Source organism: Lampetra planeri, chromosome 51, assembly GCF_965212315.1.
Source record: "Lampetra planeri chromosome 51, kcLamPlan1.2.h2, whole genome shotgun sequence".
NCBI lineage: Eukaryota > Metazoa > Chordata > Hyperoartia > Petromyzontiformes > Petromyzontidae > Lampetra > Lampetra planeri.
Window position 1 is genome coordinate 1,338,316 of NC_136157.1, and position 26,003 is coordinate 1,364,318.

General features: G+C 49.7%; 1 protein-coding gene and 1 long non-coding RNA gene across 12 annotated transcripts in view; one reads left to right on the forward strand and one right to left on the reverse strand.

The window, feature by feature from the left end:
• LOC144734432 (zonadhesin-like) overlaps window positions 1–26,003 on the reverse strand; it is a 138,692-nt gene that overhangs the window by 31,158 nt on the left and 81,531 nt on the right. For all 11 annotated transcript variants that reach the window (XR_013588508.1, XR_013588510.1, XR_013588509.1 and 8 more), the window contains 8 exons: window positions 21,468–21,595; window positions 20,730–20,998; window positions 20,030–20,238; window positions 18,935–19,076; window positions 6,242–6,489; window positions 4,865–4,994; window positions 3,576–3,762; window positions 1,022–1,183 (listed from right to left, as the gene is read on the reverse strand). Coding sequence is in view for 8 of the 11 variants with exons in the window: in XM_078616627.1 (XP_078472753.1) it covers window positions 1,022–1,183; window positions 3,576–3,762; window positions 4,865–4,994; window positions 6,242–6,489; window positions 18,935–19,076; window positions 20,030–20,238; window positions 20,730–20,998; window positions 21,468–21,595 (1,475 nt within the window). In the remaining 3 variants the exon portion in view is untranslated. The remainder of the gene's footprint in view (window positions 1–1,021; window positions 1,184–3,575; window positions 3,763–4,864; window positions 4,995–6,241; window positions 6,490–18,934; window positions 19,077–20,029; window positions 20,239–20,729; window positions 20,999–21,467; window positions 21,596–26,003) is intronic.
• LOC144734435 (uncharacterized) lies at window positions 1,508–4,673 on the forward strand. Its single transcript, XR_013588513.1, has 3 exons — window positions 1,508–1,704; window positions 1,897–2,044; window positions 3,517–4,673. It is a non-coding gene; the product is annotated as an uncharacterized LOC144734435 (long non-coding RNA).

Genomic DNA, 26,003 nt, shown 5'->3' on the forward strand with positions numbered 1-26,003 from the left:
GCACCATATTGTAAGTGCATTTTCCAACAAAAATTAAGACGATATTTTAACTTCTCTTTCTCAGCTTGGAAGGGCAACTGACTGGCCATGATGTAACCCTGCTACATAGCCCTTTTGTACTCTCATTGATGAGGGTAGTGAGGTGTCAATGCAGTCCCTTGAGTTGCAATATGGTGTCCATAGACGTATGATAACTACACAGCCATTTGAACAGTGTGATTGAAATGTTGGACACATTTCTTATAGACTTGAGATGATTTGCTGCCAGATATTGGACGAGTATTTGTGTTTATAATATGATAAGTTCTATAAGAGAAAGCGAAACGTTTAATTTTTAACGTGAATTTTTGAAAGACTTTTTGGTAAAACACTGCCATGATTGATGTGCATTTTGTGCCGTCCTTGTAATTTTGAAAGTACTGAACACGTGGACGTGCAATAGTTTGTTGGCATGCTGCATCGAAGCAGCATGCTGCGTCCAAATAAACTAGCTTAGAAGACATTCAATAGACCTGGCGATTCCTCGGAGAGTGATGAAACTCGTACAGTAATTTCTTCATACTACCAAGGGTCTGTGGGTATAGCTTTAAAGTGTCTTTGAAGGGTAATCTATTTAAGGAGCCGCTATTGGGTAATGGTGAGCACAATGGACTTGCAATCCAGAAGTTACCAGTTCAATACCATCTTCTGGCGTGGCAGTTCTCAAATCCCCCCCCACCGCCGCTGTCTACCCAGCAATGTTCAACAAAATCAATCGGCAGGTCACGTGTGGTGGGGTAAAGTGTGGGTACGCCCACCTCTTCCAACACATAGTTAACGTGGAAGAGTAGACCAAATACCCTCTAGAGTTCGCTGGAGTGGAGGCCCCTCCACCAGCAGTGGCGCGAGTGAGAATTTGCAGGGTTGTCACCACCTTTACTTCTGTGGACACCCTGAATTTTAATTCTCATATACCACGTATTTAAAGTAATACAATGCACATTTTTTTCCACTGAACCGCTCATCTCAGCTGTGGACGCACGTGTAATACGGGTCCCACGGGGCAGCGATCCAGCACTGCACGAAAGGCCCAGCGGGATCATGGAACACTCCGCAGGAATTCTTGTTCTCCAGCTCTGCCCATTGCTCATCGCTGCAGCTGAGGTTGAGGTCATTCCGGGGTTCCTCAACGAGACGTTTCGACCTGTACTCACGATGCACAAGATTAAACGCCAATGCAAATTATCAGTGCACTCAAGCTGGGGTCATCGTAACGTGGAGGAACACCTTCTGCCGTGAGTGCAGCGCCCGCCGTGATGTCACCGCCACACTGATTGCCGAGCCATGAAATTAGATTTAGTGATTTAATGGGCATGTCATCATAAATCTGCTCATCTACAGAGGCCTAGATACACAGTGCAATTTTAATATATGCGAAATGCAAACCTAACGCCGCATTGTTAAAAGTGTGGGTGTATTATTAAAAATTATTAAGGATTATTGTTGTGTGTGGCACCCACAGCATTCCCGTGCGAACTTGGCAGCCACTATGAGAGCTGTGCCCCACCCTGCCCGGCTACCTGCAGCAACGCAAGTCTCCCGGGTGGCTGCAACCAGCACTGTGCGGAGGGCTGTGTCTGTGACGACGGCTTTGTCCTCTCTGGGGACAAGTGTGTCCCCACAGAGCAGTGCGGTTGCCTGGATAACAATGGCCACTACCATCCGGTGAGTTAAGCAAAAATGTGTACGTAAATCCCTATCCTAGGCTTTGTGTTTGATACAGGCCAACACAAATTTGAATCTTCCTTAATTAAAAATAGTCTAAAGCATTCATGTTTTTATTTATTTACTCGTCATCATAATAATAGCTAAAAGGTTAACTGAGATGTTTCTAAAGACATTGCATTTGTATCTCAGCTCGGGGAGAGCTGGTTTGAGTCGCACGACTGCAGCAAGCGCTGCATCTGTGTAAATCTTGGCGGCAATGTCAGCTGTGATGCCTGGGTCTGTAAGGACGATGAGATCTGCAGTGTGGAGGATGGCATCCTGGGCTGTCACACACAGGGTGAGTGCTCCCTGCGTGACTTTTCAGTCGACATATAATGCTCTGAAACATTGTTCTCCAGGTCCAGATGATCACACCCCAAAACTGTACACTAATTTATCCAGTGTAATGGTGTAAGGGGGATTAAACTAAATATGGATACTCTGGTTCTTTCGGTAAAGTCACGTAGGTAGAAAAATAAAATATAATATATCACAACGTTTCGATCGCAACACAAGCAGTCGTCATCAGGTGGAAAAAAAATCCAGCAGTAGAACTGCTGAACCAGGAACACGTACACCAAGCCCTCAAGATGAATAGATATTCAGACCGCACAATCCGCAAAGCTGTGTCCCCAACCATGGGGAGACAACCATCTGAGGACCCAATCAAAACCATCACCTTGCCATACATAGCAGGTGTCACCAAAAATATTTCAAAAATCTTAAACAAACACAAGATCCAGGTCCGATTCAATACAGTACACAAAATCCGTGATTTGATCCCATCTGTGAAGCATGTCATTCCTGTCTACAACTAAGTTGTGTCTGCGGCAGCAGTTACATTGGGGAAATGAAACGACATGTCTCTGACCGTGTTCGCGAACACAAGGCAGATTTGAAACACGGCAGAACCAATACTTCTGCCATGGCTGATCATTGTTATAACGCAGTGGGCTCGCACGATATTTTTGTTTCGAAACCAAGGTACCTGCAAACCTTCGGGCTACCATCAAAGATTTGTCCATGAAGCCATCCAGATTTCTAAACACAGAGACAATTTCAACCGAGAAGATGGGTATAAGCTGAGCACTCATTGGAAGTACGTTTTTAACCAAGCAAAGTCGTAACTTGCTGTGGTGCTTCCATTCTTCCCTGCCATTTGGCTGTAATCTCCGACTCTCTGAGTTGCATTGCCCTGTTAGGTGCCTCTGCATTAACGGACTGGGGTCTCACTAACAATGCCACCTCTGCTCGCTTAGCCTCGATGTATCGATGGTTCTGGTTGTGTGATAGGCTGTGTCTCACTTGCGGTGGTTCTTTTGCGTGGACGCGCTTGCCTCTCACAGCGCAGTTGGCAGCTCCACAGCTTGTGTTACACATAGACATGGCATTAACTTGCTAATCCCCCTAATCTCTCTGCCTAATCTCTCCCATCAACATAGTGATAATCTCCCATTAACACTGCTGTTGTGCGCATATGCGGGGACGATACTCCTATGCGGCGACGGAAGCTCATTTCATGCTAATCTCTCTCTCTAATCTCTCTCTCCCTAATCTCCCCCATTAACACAACTAACGTGCTTGCGTCCGAGGATGGAATTCCTTTCCAGCTCAGACCCCGCCTGCTTGCCCTTCGCCACATATATAACAGCTCTCTCACTGGTTCAGCAGTTCCACTGCTGGATTATCCTTTACGCCTGATGACGACCACTTGTGTTGCGATCGAAACGTCGTGATATATTATTTTTGTTTTATATTATATTTCTACAGATGGGACTTTACCGAAAGAACCAAAGAGTATGGATTGCTGCAAGAAGTATAAATCTCACCTGAAAACGGGTGACTCGTACTGCTCAAAGAGGCTGCGTCGGTCATTGACTTCCCAGCTGTTGCCAAACACGTTCTCGGAAGTAACGAGCGATCCATCGGGAGTCTTGAATTCGTCACTCTTGTCCCCATTGCAATTCCCACACAGGCCACACACTTGGCCAGCATAAGAACTGGAAATGGTCATATCTACATCAATCACAAAATAACAACCTTCAACACTCGATTCTGTCGCACCACTTTCTACATATATATAGATCCTTAAAGGAAGCAACAACCCAAAAACACAATAACAATGACAATTGTTTACCCCCCCCCCCCCCCTGAAAAGAATATTCACCTAGTTTTGATACAAAAAAGTATGAGGATCCTACACTGGGATGTTTCGCCAGTACCAATAATGAGTAATTCATAATCAGTTTATTTTGGGTTAGATAATCGTGCCAGTTGTAATGGCCAATTTGATTTCAGCTAAACCAATATTGACACTGCTGGGTGGTGGGGGCTAAAAACAAATATATACCTCCACGATTTAATCCAAAACTAAATAATTATATATCGTGATAATGGTCATGTAAGCCTACGTATGAAATTAACCATTCATTCGTTTTTGGTCCATTGTGGGATGAAACTACAGTACCTGGAGAAAATGCACACATTAAAGGGTATAGCACTCTACACTATGCACAGATTCAATCCATTCACTTAATCCAGTGAGTGGAAAACATCTATCTGTAGACTGATAGCATTTCTGCACTGCCTTTTACAACTATCTCACAGCCCTCACAACCATTCCCCTAATACACTGGGTACCCATGCTGGTCACCCATTCAAGTACTGACCAAGCTGAACTCTGCTCAGCATCCAATTTCTGACGAGCTCAGGTGCATTTAGGGTGATTTGGTCACGAGCAAAACAAATATTTCTTATTTCGTAGCAACACACTCAGGCCATGTGTTCTGGGCTATCCTCCACGAGTGCGGAGTCACAAAAGCACTTGAGACTTGAGTCACTTCACAGGTGTCACACACTTAATTTAAAAAGTCACTGCAGCTACTAGGTATGCATCTGCAAATATAAACGGTGTCATTTTGGCTTCATCTTCCTTTAATAAAGAGGTTTGCGAGCCATACATTATTTTGCATGTTTTAATTCCCAGCTGACGCCACGTATTAATGGCATTATTGGAAGTCACGAGCGGTAGAATTTGTTTGTGATATGTATTAACTGCATACATGATCAACGTAATCATTGACGAGCAGGAAGCGATTTACTTCTCCGGACTCTTTACCTGCGTGTGACTTGCGGTTGAATATGACAGTCAGGCCAAAGTCCGTCCTGAGCACCATCTTGCGGGAGGTGTGCACGATTTCAAGTCCCTCCATGGGATTTGATGGAGGCTTCGTTCTTACCCCATTCAGCTGCAGAGCAAGAGCATAAGTGAGAATGTATAATGTGGTGGAGCATTGGGAAACTGAACAGTGCTTTTGCACAGATGTTCATGGAGGCAGTGACATAGGCAGTAGTGGTGGAACCTATACTTAAGAAAGTGCAGTGTCCTCCCCTCAAATGCTTAGCCTGGTCAACTGCATATTCTAAACCATGGGGGAAATATATAATACGTAAGTAATTGCATAAATGAAATATATATTTAAGTGCACAACAGCAATGAAAAGTACGCAAATAAGCATGGAGAAATGCACACTTGGAATTACACTGAGAAAGAGGTGCATGTGGATCAATGAATAATTCAAATCAGAGCCATCATTGACTAAAGGAAAGTAAGTGGGCTCAGGCAGGACACTCCGACAGAGGGCCTGATGGCCAAGGGATGGGAATGTGAACAAGATGGCAGCCAAAGGAGAGAATGTGCAAGAGGGAATGACCACCGTGGAGGTGAAGCAATGAGATCAGTGTGTGTGCAGGAGTGAGATGGACTGTGGCATCACAAGGCTGATGATGCCCAGCTCTGGTGTTATTCATAGAGCAGCAAGTATATCTGTGTCTTGGTGTGAAAACCCTCTCACAACGGGTAACACTCAAAGTCAGCAACCCACTCACTGTACTGCCATCTGCAGGCCACGTTTGCTCGCGAATGGAGAGAACAACTCTGAGGCATGAGGAACCACAGACAAGCGGGACAGAAGCCAGGCGGTGGAGAACTCTGCGGTCCTCTATATATTAATTAATGAGTGTTTACACGTGGAAAGAAACTGGAGCACCTAGCGAAAACTCTCATCCATGAGAGGCAACGCTCTATCCCATAAAGAAAGAACAGATGGAGTCCACATTTTTCTGCACCGCATTCTCTCGGCGAGCTAGGGAATGGCACGTCAATGTCCATGGGAATGGGCGTTACACAATATTTGTGCGATCCACCAACCCTCACCTCCAGAGTGATGGATTACAGGCATGCGCCACTACCACCTACCAGATCAATATGCATCTCTGCACGATCCACCAACTCCATCATGATCCATCAACCCTCGCTGGCGTCACAGGTGTGTGACAACACACTCGGCACTTTATTTACATCGCGTTCACATCTCAGTTTTCTTCTCCGTGTGATGTCATGATATCTCAGGGGTGTACAGGGAAACTCCTGCATACATCAGTAACTGACAATACGTTTCTAACAAAAAAATGTTTAATGGGAACAACGCCACACCTCGAAATCCTTTCTGTCGGTAAACTTGATCTGGAAGCCGTACACGTAAATGTACACTGCATCCAGGAAGGACACGCGGTGGTTGTGACCGACGAGCTTGTTTTTGCCGAAGATTCTGATGGGCAGGAGGTTTTTGTTGTCCCCACAGCTCTGCACCAGCGTGTATGTTTCACGACCCATGAAGTGGTACAGCCTCTTGTCAAAGGTCTGGTAATGTGGGTCCCCAGATATTGAACACGTGCTGTAACCTGGCACAAAGGGCAAAATGTTTCCACATGGGTTACTTTTTTTTATATAGAATCAGAAATATTTATATATGCTGGAGGAATCCGATGAGCTATCAATATATTTTACATATATGTCCAGTTGGGGCGTGTAAGAATGTTACAACAATACATAAACATGATAGTATAAGTGTAGGGGTTATTACGGGAGAAACGGCGGACGACAAACACAGGGGTGTCTGCACTCACACACACGGGTGGTCACACCGACGTCCGCATCCGTTATCCCCCACGCCCCCGGCCCTCTGAGGGGATCCCTATAAAAGGCGGGGAGCCAGAGAGCTCGAGGCAGTTCGACACGAAGCTGACCAGTGAAGATCGAAGACTCGGAGATTAGGCCCTGGGACTCCCCTGTCTCGCTGCCCTTGTCAGGGCCGAGCTGGGTAAGCCAGCGGCGCGGCCCAAGAGCTCCCGGACCTCTGCCCTTGTCAGGGCAAGGCCGGCTTAGCTGGTGCCGAGATCTGTGCTTGCCAGGGCCAGATCAGTCAGCCTCCCATAGCCCATTAGAGGAGGACTGGGGAACAGGACAGAGGGCTTAGTACTAGGGTGAGTTTCCCATAGTACGGGTGAAGGGGCCGTTACCCCTTCAACTATTGTGCCTGTCACTGAGTTAATAAACAGAGTGTGCCTCAACTCCGACCTCGTCTCCTCGAACTTACTACATCTGGCGTCAGAAGTGGTCCAAGCATGGATACGAGACGGACGACTCGTGCCCAAGACCCAGGAGAGGATGACGACGAGGGAGAGGCGGTGCAAGACGTCGCCGCCGACGTACCTGCACAACCGCTGCCGGCTCCAACACCTGCGGGGTCGTCGGAGAGGCTCGGGACGTCGGCTGACGAGTTGGCGTTGGCCCACTCACGACTGGCGGAGCTCCTGTATGCAGCGGCCGCCATGCTGGAGCAGATAACTCGCCTGGGGCCGGGAGGAGCGACGCGGCGGGAAGATGGACAACGCCCGCCAGAAATTCCCGCCTTTGCGATGGACAGGAGGCTTGAAAATCCCGCCACGGGGACAGTAGGGGCCGAGGGAGGGGCTCCAGCTCGTCACGCGGGTGACGGGGCCCAACCAGCAAGCGCCACGTCATCGGCGGGGGTGGGTCTTAGTGGCTGCCTATCAGGGGTTGCCACGTCACCACCAGCGGACGCCAGCACCGACCAAGCTCGAACCAGCGCGTCACTGAAGGCGCGACCTCCATTAGAGTCCGCCATTGCTCATACTGTCCATGGACACGGTACGAGTGCTGCGAGAGGATCGGGGACGGAGCCAACATTTGCAGGGCCTCCCGGCCCTGCAGGTGTTCATAGCAAGCGGCGGCGATTGGGGTGGGTTCCAGCGCCGGTTCCTCGCCCACCAAGAAATGGCTGGGTGGACGGACAACGAGGCGCTGTGTGCTCTCCCGGCGATGCTGGATGGCGACGCCCTGGGCACCCTCACCGCTGCACCCAAGTCGGCACGCTCCAAGCTTCAGTCGGCGCTGCAGCTGCTGGCCACGGTTTATGGGCCGCCTTCCGATTGTCGCCAGCTCTTCTACGAGCGACAGAAGGGCGACAAGGAGTCACCACTTGCGTATCGCACGGCCCTGCTGTCATTGGCGAAGGAGGCCTTCCCGCGTATGGACGAATAGGGGATCGATGCGATGGTGGCCGAGAAAATTTTGCTGCTGGCCGACGACTTGGACTTCGTCATCCTAGCACAGGATGATGCGGACATGTCGTCATTGCGGGCTGCGAGGCACATTCATGCCAATCTCATTTCCCAGCGGAGGAAGGCTAACAAGGCAGCTGCGAGACACACCGTGGCGGCGACCACTTCCGAATCTGAGGGGGCCTTCGCTGCGGACCGTTCTGCGGGATGGCGATCTGCCGAGCGACCGGCTCGGGACGTACCGAACCACCGAGAGCAGCCCAAGTCTTCTGGAGCGCTCGTCGTGTGCTACAATTGTGGCCTCCGGGGCCACGTGGCGTCGGGATGCCGGGCTCCTCGACAGCGCGGAGCGAGACCTGGGGCTGCGGACGGCCCTCTTCACAAGCCTTCACAACATCCTCGGGCAAGTCGTGGCACCACACATGTTCGCCTGCACGCACACCCACTTTCCTCTCACATGGTCCGACACACGATTCTCGGGGTTTGGGTGCTGGTGCGTCGGGTCGCGGCTTGTCGGGGAGGGCGCTCCAACCGGGCCAATGGTCCGAGTTGGCTCACCGGGTTGTAGCTGCGTCGGCGGGGTCGTCCGTTGTTACGGGGCACATTGACGGGGTGGAGGTACGGGTACTGGTCGATACGGGAGCTTCGGCGACTATCATTTCGGATTTGATTTATAATATCCTGCCCGTTCAGAGTCGCCCGTTGCTCCCTGTCGACATACCGTTTTACGCTGCGAACGGGGGCTCGTTAGGTATTATCGGCCAAATTCGAGCGCAAATTTCTATCGGGGACATTAAACTATCTGGCCCGGTGTTCGTCTCCTCCTCGCTGGCAATTCCGTGCCTGTTGGGGGCAGACTTTTTGGCCAAATTGCCCATCAAAATTTTGATTGACCAGCGATACATCGAGCTTCCATCGGGCCGACGTATAACGTTCCTGCCTTCCACCCCTGCCTTGCATACTGCCTGTGCTACGGTACAGGCGCTCGTTGCTCGAACGGTGCACGTACCCCCGGGGGCACAGATGCTAGTGCCCCTGCGGTTGCGTCGACCGTTCGCTAAAGGGGTCTCTGACCGGGGCATTATGCTGGGACCGTCTAGGGCCAGGGTGAATGGGCCAGATCTGGTGACGGCCCAGACTATTGTTAAAGGGGATGAGGACCCGTTTATCGCGGTCCTCAATGTCGGGACACGGACGGCGGTGGTTTCGCAGGGTACCGTGTTCGCACATGCGGTTCCGGTACCTGTGGAAATGCCGATCATTGGCCAGGTGGCCACCGATTCTCAATCGCGACTGGCCTCAGACATTGACGAGGGTTGGCTGGAGGCACTGTGTGCTGAGTCACCTGACCTGTCCGACGCACAACGTGCTAAATTGCGCACCCTATTGCGAGAATTTTCCGACGTCTTCAGTAAACATAAATACGATATCGGATGTACCAATTTGCTGCGCCACCATATTGACACCGGTGACAACGCTCCTATCCGCCAAAATCCTTTTCGGTTAAGTCCCGCCGAAAAGGATCATGTCAAATCTGCTGTAGATGACATGTTGGCTTCTGACATTATTTCTCCCTCAACCAGCCCTTGGGGTGCACCCATAGTATTGGTTTAAAAGCACGATGGGTCCCTAAGGTTCTGCGTAGATTTTCGGCGGTTAAATAAGATCTCGGTGGCCGATGCTTACCCGCTTCCTCGAATGGACGAGTCTCTGGATGCCCTAGCGGGATCACGATTCTTCTCCACCTTGGATTTACTCTCAGGGTTTTGGCAACTACCCCTGGACGACGAATCCAAGCCCAAAACGGCTTTCCAAACGCCGCATGGCCTCTTCCAATTCAATCGGTTACCTATGGGGCTCCACTCCGCTCCCGCAACGTTCCAGGGCCTGATGGAATTGGTTCTCGCTGGCTTGCAATGGGAGGTGTGTTTGATTTACCTGGACGACGTTATCGTGTTCAGTAAGACGTTCGAGGAACATCTTGATAGGTTTCGAGCCGTCTTTCTTAAAATGCGCGCAGCCAATTTGAAATTTAAACCCCAAAAGTGCCATTTGCTGCGCCAATCTGTGAGATATTTGGGTCACATCGTCGGCCGGTCAGGTATCTCAACCGATCCCGCCAAAACGCGTTGTGTCAGCTCCTGGCCGACTCCCACCTCGGTGGGGGAGGTTAGAAGCTTCATTGGTTTCGCTTCATATTACCGCCGGTTTGTCACGGAGTTCGCTTCCATCGCTAAGCCATTACATGCCTTAACGGCCAAGGGGGTCAAGTTTCATTGGGGGCCGGAGGAGGAGGCCGCATTTAACACTCTTCATGACGCCCTGGTGGGGGCCCCGCCGTTGAGTTACCCCGATTTTTCTCTACCTTTCGTGCTCGACACAGACGCGAGCAACACGGGGATTGGGGGCGTGCTTTCCCAAGTTGTGAGCGGTGTGGAGCACGTTGTGGCTTATGGGAGTAGAGTGTTGTCTCCGGCCGAGCAGCGGTCCTGCGTCACCCGCCGTGAACTGTTGGCTATTGTTTTCTTTATTCAACAGTACCGGCCATATCTGTACGGTTGGCATTTCACCGTCCGTACAGATCATGCGGCGTTGCAGTATGCCCTGCGTATTCACCAGCCATCGGGGCAGTTGTCTCGATGGCTGGAGATCATTCAGGAATTCGATTTCGAAACAACGTATCACAAGGGGATTCGCCACACCAATGCCGATGCCCTGTCACGCCTGCCGGTCGCTCCTGATTGCACTTGTTTCTTGGGCTCGGGGCTTTGCAAATCGGCGAGCGACGGCCAGGATCGGGTTCTTGCGGCCGCAGTTGAGACCCCTTTGGACGCTGACCCTATTGCGGTGGGAGGGAAAGATTCCCTACTAGGCTTGTCAAGTGCGGAGTGGGGCCGCCTCCAAATGGAGGATACGGCCCTCCTGGCGCTACGGCGTCGCGCGGAAGGATCGGGTCAGGGGAAGTTGGACGTTGACTCATGGGGGTTGTGCCAGGGCCTCCTCATGCATTGGGACGGAACGATCCGCCGTCACAGGCTGGTGGTGCCTTCCACGTTGAGGGGTAGGGCTGTATGGGCTGCTCATGAGCGGCTCCTGCACCTGGGTACCCTCAAAACACTTGCCATGCTCCAGCTTAATTACTTTTGGCCGGGCATGGCAAGGGACGTGGACGATCTGCTGCAGTCCTGTACCCAGTGTGCACAACGGAAGCCGCCAGCGAAGGGAGCCAGTCCACCGCTCCAGTCTATTTCGGTCACCCGGGTTAATGAGCTTGTCGCCCTTGATATTTTGGGACCGTTTCCTTCCACGCCGAGGGGTAATAAGTACCTGCTGGTTGGCGTGGAATATTTCACGCGATGGCCTATGGCTTGGCCCCTCGCCAACCAGTCCGCAGCAGCCGTTGCAGAGGCTTTTATTCAGGGCTATGTCCTCGACAAGGGCGCTCCGGAACGGTTGTTGACCGATCAGGGAAAGAATTTCACTAGTGCCCTTTTACACGAGGTGTGTGGCCTTCGGGGTACGAAAAAAATTCGTACCTCGCCTTACCATCCACAAACGGATGGGATGGTAGAACGTCTGCATAGGACTCTTACGTCCATGCTATCCCACCAGGTATCTGAGTCCCAAACCGATTGGGATCTACGGATCCCGGGAGTCCTGGCAGCATACAGGATGGCTCCTCACACGGCGACCGGATTCTCGCCATTTTTTTTAATGTATGGCCGCGAGGTTGACCCGCCTGTCGCGACTCAGCTGACGATTACCGCGCCTCACGCTAAATCCAAACTGGCGGACCATGTTAAATTTAACATCCTTCGGTTGGCTGAGGCACGGCAGGCGGCCATGCAAAACTCTGACTCTCGCCAGAAACAGAACGAAAGATTGCGATCGCGCCGGTCACACACGCACGAATGGCACCCGGGCGACAGAGCGTGGCTGCACTGCCCCCAGGTGCCAATGGCCACCTCGGCTAAGTTGTTGCGACCATGGAGGGGCCCCGTGGAAATTGTGCAGGTTATGCGGCCTCAATGTGTGCGCATTAAATGGGGGAAGCGTCGGTGGTTTGTGCAACCTTCACGGTTAAAGCCGTTCTTTGCTCCGCACGCTTCCTCTCATGACAATGGCCGAACATGTGGGGGGTCCACTGACTCCTGGAGGGCGGGGTCGCCGTCAGCCTCTGATCCGCTACTAACTGTCCCGTCTTCAGGAGCCCAAGGACTGAAGCCCTCTCGGCTGCCAGCCTCCCCCGAGGGGGTCGGCGCTGGCCCGTCCGGGAAGCCGGACGACCAGGCACCTGCAGATGCGACGCCTGCCGCCGACTCTACCGAGCCGGCCCTTTGTGACGGACCCGCTGCACGGACACGCGCCAAGACGCGCCGGTTGTTATGAGTAGCTTTCCGCGCGTGTTCCGTTGCTGCAGAACTCGCTCATTTTTTTGGTGTGTGTGTATGTATGCTTCTTTGTGCGTGGGGATGGTGAACCACGTTCTGTATATATGTTGCATTTTGGGGAGGTGGGTATTTATAGGGGACCGTCGGTTGTTGTTACACTTGTTCTTGTTATTGTTACTGTTACGAGGCACACGCGTGTTGACTGTGTTTAGTCTTTATTCTTGGGGGTTGAGGGATTGTTGCAGCCGGGACGGCTGCGAGCTGTACAGGGGGGGGTGATGTAGGGGTTATTACGGGAGAAACGGCGGACGACAAACACAGGGGTGTCTGCACTCACACACACGGGTGGTCACACCGACGTCCGCATCCGTTATCCCCCACGCTCCCGGCCCTCTGAGGGGATCCCTATAAAAGGCGGGGAGCCAGAGAGCTCGAGGCAGTTCGACACGAAGCTGACCAGTGAAGATCGAAGACTCGGAGATTAGGCCCTGGGACTCCCCTGTCTCGCTGCCCTTGTCAGGGCCGAGCTGGGTAAGCCAGCGGCGCGGCCCAAGAGCTCCCGGACCTCTGCCCTTGTCAGGGCAAGGCCGGCTTAGCTGGTGCCGAGATCTGTGCTTGCCAGGGCCAGATCAGTCAGCCTACCGTAGCCCATTAGAGGAGGACTGGGGAACAGGACAGAGGGCTTAGTACTAGGGTGGGTTTCCCATAGTATTATTGTGCCTGTCACTGAGTTAATAAACAGAGTGTGCCTCAACTCCGACCTCGTCTCCTCGAACTTACTACATAAGTATAAGAAAGGTAAATAAATCATGCAAAAAATACACAGAAAACTCAGTGAGGGGAGGGGTAGGAGAGCGAGGGCAGCGAGGCAGTTAGTGTCAATACACAAAAATGTGTCCAATGGACGTGTAATGACTTGAGACACGTTTCTTGAGATGGTTCTTTATTGTAGGACACGAACACTTGAGCAGGCAGAGACCCCAACTTCAGCAGCCCCCTCGCCTCTCGCCTTGTCCCCTTATATACTGTGCATGGCCACACCCCTGCCCCATGGCCACGCCCCTTTTTTGGAACCTTCTCGCTGGCCCCAGACCACCGTTCCACACCTGTTCCCTTACGTCACTTGGCCACGCCCCTATTCTCGATCTATTCCGTGGCCCCCCAGCCCATTCGAACTGCCCACTAATTACCCTGTCATTTCCTCCTGTGGCTACTAATCCATTCACCAGCTGATTCCCCTGTTATTACCTCCCGTGGCCACTAGGCCACTAGTCCACTGGACTGTCTTTACACACTCTCCTTGAAACACTTGGGTGTGGCGCTCCGGGCGTATGATCACATATGCATTGTTGGTTCTCTGCTGTTATCAGTTTTTGAAATGTTTTTTTCTTATCTGTTTTTTATTTACCAGTCTGTAATTGCATCAATAGTATCGTGTTCAGATCAGATTGTTGAAACAGGAATTATGGAGTTGCGCCCAAGTGTTTTCATGTACTCTACAGACTGGCCTGACTGGAAGATCAGCACAGCAAAACAAGTGACCACGACCACAGCAACACTCCAATTACTACAGCAGCAGCTACAACTACGATAACACCAGCAACCTCTACTACAGCAGCAACTATAGCAACAACTACATTTCTACAGTAACAACAGCAACCACGACTAAAGCAACACTACAATTACCACAGCAGCAGCTACAACTTTGGTAACACCAGCAACCTCTCCTACTACAGAGTAAACTACCAACTCAGCAAATCTACAACTTCGACGAAAACAGCAATTACAATTGTAATAAAGGACTTCGCCGACACACTGCTTGGTCTCCGTCACTCTTTATTCCCGTTGACGCTCGCACTCCGCTGGTCCCGACAGCGGACCAGCTGCTCCTCGCATGCGCCCCGCATGCGCTCTCCTGTCAGTCGCTCCGCTCCCCTGCTCCCGCACACCGCTGGCCGATGGTGTGCTCGAAGCTCCTCCAGCCACGTGGCTGATGGTGCGGATCCCCTCCGGCCACCCAACGTGGTCCAGCTTCGTAACTCTTCCAACTGACCCAGAACCCTTCCGGGATCCCACCTATATTCCCTTCACCACGTGATCCTGTCTCCTCCCTCTCACCATGCCCTTCACCGAACCTTCCAGATCCGGCCTCCGCATAGCGCCTTGCTGGCTCCGCCTTTAGGTTCCGACTCTGCTAACCTCGCATCCGATTGGACCCGAGGTGAGCGGTGGACCTTCACATACGCCCCCATACTGGGCCCCGCCCCCCAATACCCTGGGCCGTATGATTGGCCCAGAGCCGAGCAGCGAACCCCGCTTACGCTCGCATTACACAATGACAGAATAAATAGCATCTACCACAGCATTAAGCAGCAAAAATATGCTACAGCAACTACAACTTTTGATGCTGAACTACGCACGTGAGCAAATGATTGTGCTAAACTGCCATCACGTCATCCTGCTGAGATCAGCACGCAAAGCTATTTTTCGGCTCCACCTATGGCAGCCAGAGCGAGGCGCCGTCTGTTTCAATATCCTTTTGCAGCTCCACAGGATCGACTGCCTGCAAACCAAATGGCTATGGTACTATTGTCAGCTGGCCAGTCAGCCATGCTGTCACACATCACCGTCAGGTTGTCCCGAACCGGATGGTCAACCAAGGGATCTTTGCTGCAATTTATGTCATTTGGCCTCCTGACTACATGGTCAATTGGAAACAAGTCCGCCATAGTTGCCAGTGCCATTATTTATGGCAGATACGACGTGTTACTGGTCACGTCGTGACGTGGCACAGGACGTGTGAAGACACTGCATTGCGTCATTGCACGCCACCGGGCTACGCCTGTCTGGATATACCACATCCATCCCGCAACGATGTCAGAACGATCCATGGTGGAGCAACGGCCATCGTGTTTGAAAAGCTCGCATGGAAGTGCATCTCTCGACAGCTACATCCAAAGATGTTCGAGTCCCTGTGCTTCTCCATCAAGGGGTCCTTTGGTAATGTTGTTGTGCTGCTACTTTACCATCCAAGGTTATCGCCTGTTACTGAAGCATTCTTCACTTAACTATCCACATATCTCGAAGTCATCGCACTGTGCAAGTGCAAGATTGTAGTGCCTGGTGACTTTAACATTCATGTAGAATTAGCACATGACCCAAAGGCCGTTCATATAACCAACATGCTCACTAGTTTCGATTGTGTACAGCACGTAGCATATGTGCCAATATACTGTGATGGTGGAACATTGGACAGACTCTGGAAGAACTTTCAGTGGAGCCACCCAATGCCCACGGGAATGGAAGTTTCACAACATTTGTGCGATCCACCAACCGTCACCTCCACAGTGATGGATTACAGGCATGTGCCACCACCATCTACCAGATCAAGATGCATCTCTGCACGATCCACCAACTCTACCGTGATCCATGAACCTTCTCTGGCGTCACAGGTGTGTGACAACACACTTGGCACTTTATTTATATCGCGTTCACATCTCAGTTTTCCTCTCCATGTGATGTCATTAAATCTTTCAGGGATGTGCAGGGAAACTCCTGCATATATCACTAACAGCATAATCCAATACGTTTGTAGTGACACAGCCCTGACTGCTGTACAGCAGCTGCAACTGCAGGTGGACACTTAGCGCACACGCCATTGAGCATATACACGGGTGTGCCAGCAGGGCAAAGGAACTGGGGCAAGGGTCACGGTAGACCTCATAGGGAGGCCCCTGGAACCCTCTGGTGGGTTCGTGAAGGAAGGCGCGGCTAGGCCAGAGCCAACAAGAGCTCCGGGCTGCCGGTCCTGGGAGTGGACTCATCTCGTCATTGCTGTCGTCGTCGCTGCCTTTGTCGCTGCCGCCTTCGCCCGATCATTGCGCGGCCGGACAGTAGTTGGCTGTCTCGATCGACGCCGTTGGTGCAACGCGGACAGGGTCGTGTCTGAGCCGGGTCGTATGGCAGTGTGGTCATGAGAGAGAGGGCCGGAGTTTGGTGGTGTGAACATAATAACGGAAAGACGGTGCCTCCTGCGACTACCTCGTCTTTGACTGAGTGTGTGCGCCGCACATCACCCGTACACACACTCCTCGAGAAGGAGAAGAAGAGACATACGATACTACACGTTTATAACAAAAAAATGCTTAATGGGAACAATGCCGCACCTCGAAATCCTTTCTGTTGGTAAATTTGATCTTGAAGCCATGCATGTAAATGTACACTTCATCCAGGAAGGACACGTGGTGGGCAGGTTATTGTTGTCCCTGCAGCTCTGCACCAGTGTGTACATCAGACCATAGCATAGTTTGCTGGCACTTGCCATTTCTCCACCAACCACTATTGACAGTACAGCGAGAGGTTAGGAGCTGGGGTGGGTTAAATAAGGACAAATTCCAGACTGCTGTTATCAACTCTAAGTTCTCTGGAGCTCACAAGCTAGACAGTGCGGGCAGATGTTTTGACCTGTACCAGCATACCATCCAGTCCCTGGCTAATGAATTCACACCTGTGAGAAAAGTGGCTATTCGATACCACCGATTTGCGGCTTGGTGCAACATGGAGTGCCGCCAACTTCGTCGACACTCACGCATGCTAGAACAAAGTTTTTGTCGAGCTAACTTATTGTTGGACAGACAGGTGGGGATAGAGCATGAACAGAAGCGGCACCGTGTCTACCGTGAGGAGTCATAATACTGGAACTGAAAATTCACTGAGTAGTCTGCTCAGCCGAGCAAGCTGTGGAGCTCCATGACAACTCTTCTGGTGATGGACATGGCAAAGAAACCAGGAGAAAATTGCCCATCAGTGCAGGACCTCATGAATTATTTCACTCAGAAGTTTGCTGTCGTTCATCGAGAAACGGAAGGTAATACTCCTGAGTTATTTCTGCCACCAGATCCATCCGTTCTGGATATGTTCGTGCCATTTCCACTTGAGGAAATCCGGAGGATCATCATGGCTCCTCCAACAAACTCATGTGCACTAGATGCAATGCCAACACAAATTTTGAAGGAGTTTCTTCCAGAGCTTCTGCCTTTCATCACGAGCATGTGTAATGCTTCACTCAAGCAGGGTTGTCTACCAAATAGCCAGCACCATGCTATAGTCACACCACAGTTTAAGAAGGCTGGAACAGACCCATCTGACAAGAATAACTACAGGCCAATCTCCAATTTGACATTGGTATGTCGTCGGCTTATGGCCTATCTAGAGCAAAACAGCCTCATTCCAAGCCTTTAATCAGCATACAGGTGTGGTCACTCAACAGAGACGGCAATGCTGAAGGTCATCCACGACGCACTCAAGGCAGCTGACCATGGTGAAGTCACGCTACGCTGCTTACTAGACCTGTCTGCTGCGTTTGACACGGTTGATCATAACATCTTAGTTAGCCACCTTAGTACTGCTTATGGTATACATGGCACTGTGCTCTCATGGATTGAGTCCTTCATTACAGGTCGGACACAAAGGGACAGTGTTGCCAGTAACCTATCACATAGGTCATCGGTGGCGTGCGGTGTGCCACAGGAAAGTGCACTTCCTACTGTGCACCGCTGTCATCGGCATCGCCCGCCATCATAGTATCGATAGTGAACTGACATTTGCCACTCACATCAGGCGCCTGACTGGACAGTGCTTCTACCAGCTTCAATACCTCTGCACAGTCTGTCATGCTCTAACTATGGAGACTGTGAGGATGCTCGTCCACGCATTCATCATCAGCCGCGTGGACTACTGCAACAGCGTCTTTGGCTTTGCCAGCTCTGTTCACCTGCGGCCACTCTAGTCGGTTTTAAATGCTGCAGCTCGTCTGATAGTTAAGAAACAGAAATATGATCCTATCACGAGTTTGATACGTGTGGCGCGGCACTGCGTATGAATTATGCCTACTCGTCTTCAAGAGTCTCCATCAATCTGCTCCATCCTATCTCACCAATAAGTGTGAACCAGCTTCAACAGACTCAATTCGACTCCAACTACGAACCGCGGCACGCAGCGACCTGCTGTACCCGCGTGTAAACCTCGAGCAATACAGCATACACAGATTTAAGGTCTCTGGCCAGCTCATGTTCGACATCCATCCCTGAGTCTGAGCCAGTTCCGCATAAGACTTAAAACAGTGTTGCTTCAGAGAACTTACTTCAACGTGTGATCAATGCGCATTCGACATGGACTGGACTCATAAGAGTGCCCAATATAAAATGTTCTTACTTACTCAGCCTCATGCATTATGTAAAACCCGCCAGGTTCCTGAAAAAAACTTCATTTCCAGGAGGCAGCGGAGATAACAGCACATGAAGGCACAAATTAAGACGTTTGCGATTTGCACACCCAGTGCCATGCACACAAGAGCATTGCTCAACACTTACTGACAGGCTGGCAAGATTCCTTCCCATTCTTCAGTTGACAACTTTCGTGTTCCACACAGCTGTACGCCTCACAGCTCGCATTGCCAGGCACCGAGCAAACGCACTTTCGTTTGCAATTGTCACTAAGCCAGGCCTCTTCAAACTGAAAGATGCACGGAAGCAATGCCACGTAAGTTGAAACTCCTTAATTACCAATTAATGACATTTATACCACGACTGCTTTGAAAAAAGCGACTTAAATACACCTCGTGATAATAATGTACATCCTTTACATCTTGCACGCCACACTCAAGCACCAGTTTAGTCATACAGAGACCTTGCACACCCCACACAGCAGGCGCAAACTGAAGTGGTGATGAAAATCGGGTACGCAGTTTTGTAGCGAATGAGACAATAGCCCTGTGACCAACGCTGCCCAGGCAGTTCAGTGGGATTGTCGTATTTTATAATTCCAAAGTAATGGCATCAAATGTACTATATTGTGTTGCAGGTGGCATCACGAACATTGACATCACTCATACAGAATCAGGAAATGAGATGAGCACATTGCTTGTTGGCCAATGTATAACCGGAGTGTCCCCATGAAGAATTGAATTTCCATTGGGAATTCTCATTACAGTGCATCATCACATGTTGAGAAAACTCCCTTGTAGAATGACGTCATGAAGTCACTTCAATAGACCTTCTCTCTTACACTAAATTACATTTATATATTGTACATATAATGTTGACAGAATGAAAATCAAATTGTCATATTTAAGTCCTCGAAGCTGGAATAAAATACATGATGTTAAAGCCTAACTTTACACCACGAGTTTTTTTGTACAGTCAATGGTTACTGGCCTGAGATCGTGAACTCACCGCAATACTTGAGAACCAATCCAGTCATAGGTGGCTACTCCCAGAATATCATCGGCGTGCACTCAGCTCTCCAACGCAGACATTATCTCCCTGATCCACCCAGCACCGTGCGTATAAATTCCATCATGATAGTCCACAAATCATCACCTGCAAGTGTTAACCGCAAAGAGCGAGAGGCGCGTGTAGGAGCGCAGTGCACATGGACCATGCAGACTGAGCAGCCTCGCTACCCACCGAGTGGTAGTTGTTTTCATCGTCCCGGCAGCCGCAGGCTTCCAGCGACACGCAGAGGTCGTCGCTAAGCACGAAGCCCTGGTCGCAGACGCAGCCCTCGGCGCACCGAGCCGCGCTCTGGCAGCCGGCCTCGGCGTAGATGTCCGAGCAGGTGGCCGGGCAGGGTGAGGCGCACGGCGTGTAGTGGGTGTTCAGCGGGCATGACAGTGCTAATGGAGAGACACGTACGGATTTTATCATACGGGTGTCATGGTTATGTTCACTCTGGTATTGGCATTGTATGTCGTATGGAAATTTGAAAGAATCCCAGGTTCATCAACATCTCGGGTATAATTGATTCAAATGCTTCTGTTATGTGCTGTTTATATTCTTGCGTATGGCAGCAATATGTTCACAAGCTTAATGGAAATGTCGATGTCTGCTAGCCACTATGACAGGGCTTCAGGAGAGAGTTTGTGTCGTTTTGCTGTTCCTACATTGAAGGAGTGCAGACTATAGAGTTGTCTAAATTGTCCATAATCCACACGTACACCACATGTGCTCTTAGATTTCGCAAAAAAAATCTTGGTTTAGATACACAAACATATAAGAAATGTTGCTTATATTTCAACCGTGGAGGTAAAGCTGATGCTGTCTAAAATATTTTTTCTCACAATGGATATCTGTAAATATAAAAAATGCCCTCATACAGAAAACTCACGGCAGAAGGTTTCATTGCGCCACAGAATGTTGATGCCCTTTGCCCGGCAGGCCTCCGCATAGGCCTGGAGGTTATCGCACAGCATACTCTCCATTCCATAGAACTGACACATATCGTAGATGCACGTCTTCAGGAAAGGCTCAGGATCTATCTCGGCATGGCACTTGGCAAAGGCTCCTGAGATAGAGATAACGACTTCACATGTCTTTTTATATGCCTCTTCATGGATTGGATCACAGCTGGGAATGTGTGGCTCGTCTGGTTTGCAACTGTGAAAAAATAAATCACACGCATGGTTTTGTTATCGATATAAACACATGCGTGATTTAGACAAAAATAATGTGATACGACGAATGCCACATTGATGTACATTTATAGGGGTTGCTGTAAACTCCTCCACTATATGAAATATTGATAAATATTTCAGGTACCTGTTTTCATTTTAAATTAAAGCGGTGGTCCAGTGATTAGCACACCGCGTTATGAAACCACACGACCCAAGTTTGATTCTCGACCATGGATATGACAGTGGCAAATGACATCTGAACTACACACTTCACCAACCCACAATGTAAAGCTTGGTGAAGTATGGTCATAAAAACCCGACTTGAGGAACCTTTCCATTAGCAGTGGATTGACAAGGTGTTATATACATCACTGTAATGTGCTATTACCACATGGAACATTTTATGCTGCGTGGCTTGTACGACACCAAACCATCCACATTGGCTGCCTCACCCAGCATCATCGTCTCCCTCGGCCTTCCAGCTGTCTCCGAGCTGGGCGGCGCTGGTGGCAAGCTCCCCGTTGGGCATCAGGTAGTCGTCTGTGCCGTTCTGGTTGTAATTGCCGCATAGGCCGCACAGCTGTTGCATGGTCAAACAAAAACCAATGTAAGATATTTTTGACATGATCAAGACGTGTCATGGGTTAATGGGTGTATAAAGAAGATATATACTTTAGATTCATTATTTAATCCTGGTAATTATTGACTGCAATGATAACCAGTGCATTTAAATATATAAAATATTTTTGAGATAACATGGAGCATGTGCATTTATATTGCAAAATGGCGTCAATGATGCATCGTGGGTCTCTGTGCATTATCGTTCGTGCGTAAGTATTCCTCCTAGCATCCAATAATTTATCACATTAAACTAATTAATAAAACTTCCAATGGTTACTTTTCTGGTTTTAACGTTCGACCAATGAATGTGTAATGAGTCTACCAGACGAAGATAAAGGTGACACACGCTTCTTTATTTTAGGCGTGAGCTCAGGCCACGTATGTCCACTCCACTCCAAATCCCTCCAGGAAGTGCCCCGATCGCCCCGCCTCATTCGGTGATATCACCACTCTCTCCCTAAGCGTCACCCTCTCTTTCACCTCACCTTCTCTTTCCTTTCCTTCCCTTCATGACGTCATGTTAACTGTAACCTGGAATCCCGTGAGTACAGTATTTCTACCCCCGGATCACGTAAGCATTAGCACTACATCACCCCCTCCCCCCTGAAAAAAAAGTATTTTTCGACTCAACACAACCCGTGCGAATCCAAGGGATTCAGGGTAATTCCGATGGTAGGGGAGTAGGGAGAGATGAAGGTGGAGGGGAAATAAACTTTTGTCGGTCAATAAACAAGCAATTTAGAATTCAACTGGAGTCCTGCCACTTTGTGTGGTGTGGATGTATAAAGAACAGAATTAAGGACAGTAATAAACCGAGGAACCGATAGATGAGGCGGTACACAGGAAATTCAACCGGAACTTCCAACTGTAACAAGCGAACAACAGATGACAGTCTCCAGTGCGAAAGAACAACAATGTAATTTTCCTCCGTGTTTCCATTGTCTTGCATGCAGTGGTTGTTCATCACCGTGAGAGAATGGCCCGAGCCCGTGCCCGAGTAACCGGGCTGCGTAGCCGGGCTGCGTAGCCATGGCTCGGTCAGACGCTGCCGCATCTTCTTGGTCACAGGCAGTCCTTTTTGAGGTTGGTTCGTCGCGGCAAGTAGCTTCCGCAACCTCGGCAGTGATGATAAAGGTGAGTGAAGGGGTGAAGGTGTATGTGTTCATGGTAACCTGTTTTTTTGGTGAGTGTATCGAGTGCTCCTCCGAGTCTTGTGGAATATCCATGGTAGGCTTCGACCGGTCAAGCTTTATACAGGCAGGATATACATGCCATCACCGACGTCCCAATTGATCACGTACACATTGAGGCTCAAGTATCTCTACCACTTCCACAAGGCCCTGCCACAGATGGTGCAGTTTGGGTGAGGTCCCTAAGGGTACCTGTGGGTAGTGTAGCCAAGCACTATCTCCTACTTCGAAAGGCTGAGGCGTCACTCCCCTTTGCCTAGCCCTTTCATTCACAGAACGGGAAAAAGCTGCGACAGTTTGTGCCGCTTCCCTCGCCATCTTCCACTGCTGCATGACCTGTCGTACCGCTCAAGGCCATTTCGCGGCCCCAGCTAGAAGTTAAAAAAGCTGGCACTCAATGGGAGGGTCCGGCTCCCTACCATACATCAAATAGAACGGAGAGTATCCCGTTGACGCATGCAGGGCCAACCGATGTCACCAGGACCCCACCTATGTTTAAGTCCCAGTATGTCTGAGTGTCATTGACCACCTGACACAGCATGGATGTGAAGGTGCGATTTGGGCATTCTATCATCCCATCAGTTTGCGGGTGGTATGGGGAAATGCATACTTTCTTAATGCCTAGGATGTCGCACACTTTCTGTATCAGTTTTAACTATTCTTTTTTACCCTGGTCTGTTAGAAGATTTTCAGGGGCCCCTTTATCCATAACATGTCCATGCACAAAAGCTTCTGCTATTAACTGACCAGTTTGATCCGCTAGGGGCCATGCTACCGGCGATCGCATTAAATACTCGACCCCTACTAGCAGATATTTATGACCTCTGTCAGTGTGAGGTAGAGGTCCCAATATATCCAAGGCCACCAATTCATTAACCCGCGAAACCTCGATTGATTGTAGGGGCACTTTGATCGGGTGTGCTGGCGTCTTTCGCCGTGTACATTTTAAACATGAGGTCGTCCATGCGCAGATATCTGTCATCATGCTCGGCCAAAAATAATGAGTCTTAACGGTAGAGAGTGTTTTCAGCTCCCCCAAATGCAGGAGGTCAGCATGACGACACATTAGGACTGTGTGTCGATCACCCAATGCATCAATAGCCCTTCGTAATCTACAAATATCTAATCTCGATCGGCCAGGGAAGGCTCTGGCTTGTCTTTCCGTATGTTCACAGGTGTTGTGAGGCACACCGTGTCAGTAGAGAGTGGTTTACACCTGGGTGACCCCTTAGCACATTCACAAGTACCTGCCTCTGGCAGACGCGATAAAGCATCCACATTGGTGTGGCACAACCCCTTCCTATGGACCACCTCATAGGACAATTCTTGCAGTCTTTCAATCCATCTGGTCATCTGACCAAAGGGTTGGTTGATACACAACGAGTATTTCAGTGCTGCATGGTCAGTCCGCACCTCAAATTTCCGTCCATATAGGCATGGGCGAAATTGTTGCACAAAATGCACAACGACCAGGAGTTCCCGCCTCATTACGCAGTAGTGATGTTCGGTCAATGACAAAACCTGGCTGCCATATTCTATCACTACCTCTCTGTCCGATTGCACCTGAGATAGAATAGCCCCAATGCCCACATCGCTTGCATCCGTATATAGCGTGAAGGGCAATTCATAATTTGGGTATGCCAATGGTGGCTCCCCCGTGACGAGCGTCCGCAGATTTTTCAAAGCCCTGTCCTCTTCTGTACCCTATTGGAACCTCTGCCCCTTAGCTGTGTATGTGTGTAAGGGTTTTTTTAATGGCCGCAAAATCCTGAACAAATCGACGGTAATAGGAAACAAAGCCTATAGATCTTCTGGCATCTGCCACGGATCCGGGGGTTGGCCATTCTCTAATACACCATGTCTTCTTGGGATCAGTTGCCACCCCCATTGCGCTATGTACCCCACGTATCTGACGGAAGGCTGTGTGAAATGGCATTTAGAAGGCTTGAGTTTCAAATGTGCTCCGTTGATACGTGAAAAATACAGCCTCAGCCGGTGCAAGTGTTCTTGCAAAGATCATCTGAACATAATTACGTTGTCCAAATATATCAGGCAAATGTCCCATTGGAGACCTGTTAGTACTAGTTCCATGAGAATGTGGCTGGCGCCGTTTGTAATCCCATGGGGAGACAGTTAACATGAAAATAACGCCTGCAGTGTTCCAAAGGCAGTCTTGTTTTTTGAATCCTCATCTAGCGGTAGCTGCCAAAACTCAGATTATAGGTCCAATGTAGAAAAGTATTTGGTGCCCGATAAGGCGTGCAAGGAATCGTCAATCAGCGGGAGCAGATAAGCATCCACCATTGTGATCTGATTCAGTCGACGGAAGTTGACGCAAAGCTGCAATGAACCGGTGGTTTCTTTACCAGGATGACAGGGGCCCCTCATGGGCTCGTGCATAGCAAATAATATCGGCTTTTAACATCTCGTGGATCGCGAATTTTGTATGTGAGCTTTCTCGACCGGCCCCATGCGATATTAATTTTGGCAGATGGGTGGCGCTTTGTTCTATCTCTAAACGGTGTATTCTTTGGGTCTTTCGGTAAAGTCACGTAGATAGGTTCAAAGAAAATGTTTTTAAATAACAAAAAAATGACGACGTTTCGATCGCAGCAAAAGCATTCGTCATCAGGAAGAGTGGAAGAGTGGGACATCTTTCTGACAATGAACGCTTGTGTTGCAATCAAAACATCGTAGTTTTTTGTTATTTTTTTGTTATTTTCTTTGAACCTATCTATGTGACTTTACCGAAAGACCTAAAGAATAAATATGAATTCCTGCAGTCACGAAAGCTTTAAGTCAAGATCTATGTGGCGTGTCATTAATTTAGATTGCCCTAAATCATATGGTCCCTTAGTAAATAAATCCTCAAAATCCTGTAACAATTTCCAAAGGGCCTGACGTTGTGGCTCGGATAAGTTAGCATCCTGTGCTGTCATAGCTTCCAGCCAGGGCGTAGCCTCCTCGCACGCAGAATCAGTTTCATCCTCCATTATTCCCACCTGCACTTCATCGCCCCCTGCTGGCATGGGTCGCACATGCGCCAAAACCATTCCCCCATATAAGTGACAGGTGTGTTTGCCGTGTTTAAAACTTGGATAACTAGTTTCTGGTGGAGACACAGGATAGTATCCGCACTTGCCAGGGCATGTCGGTCCATGAACATCATCGCCAGTG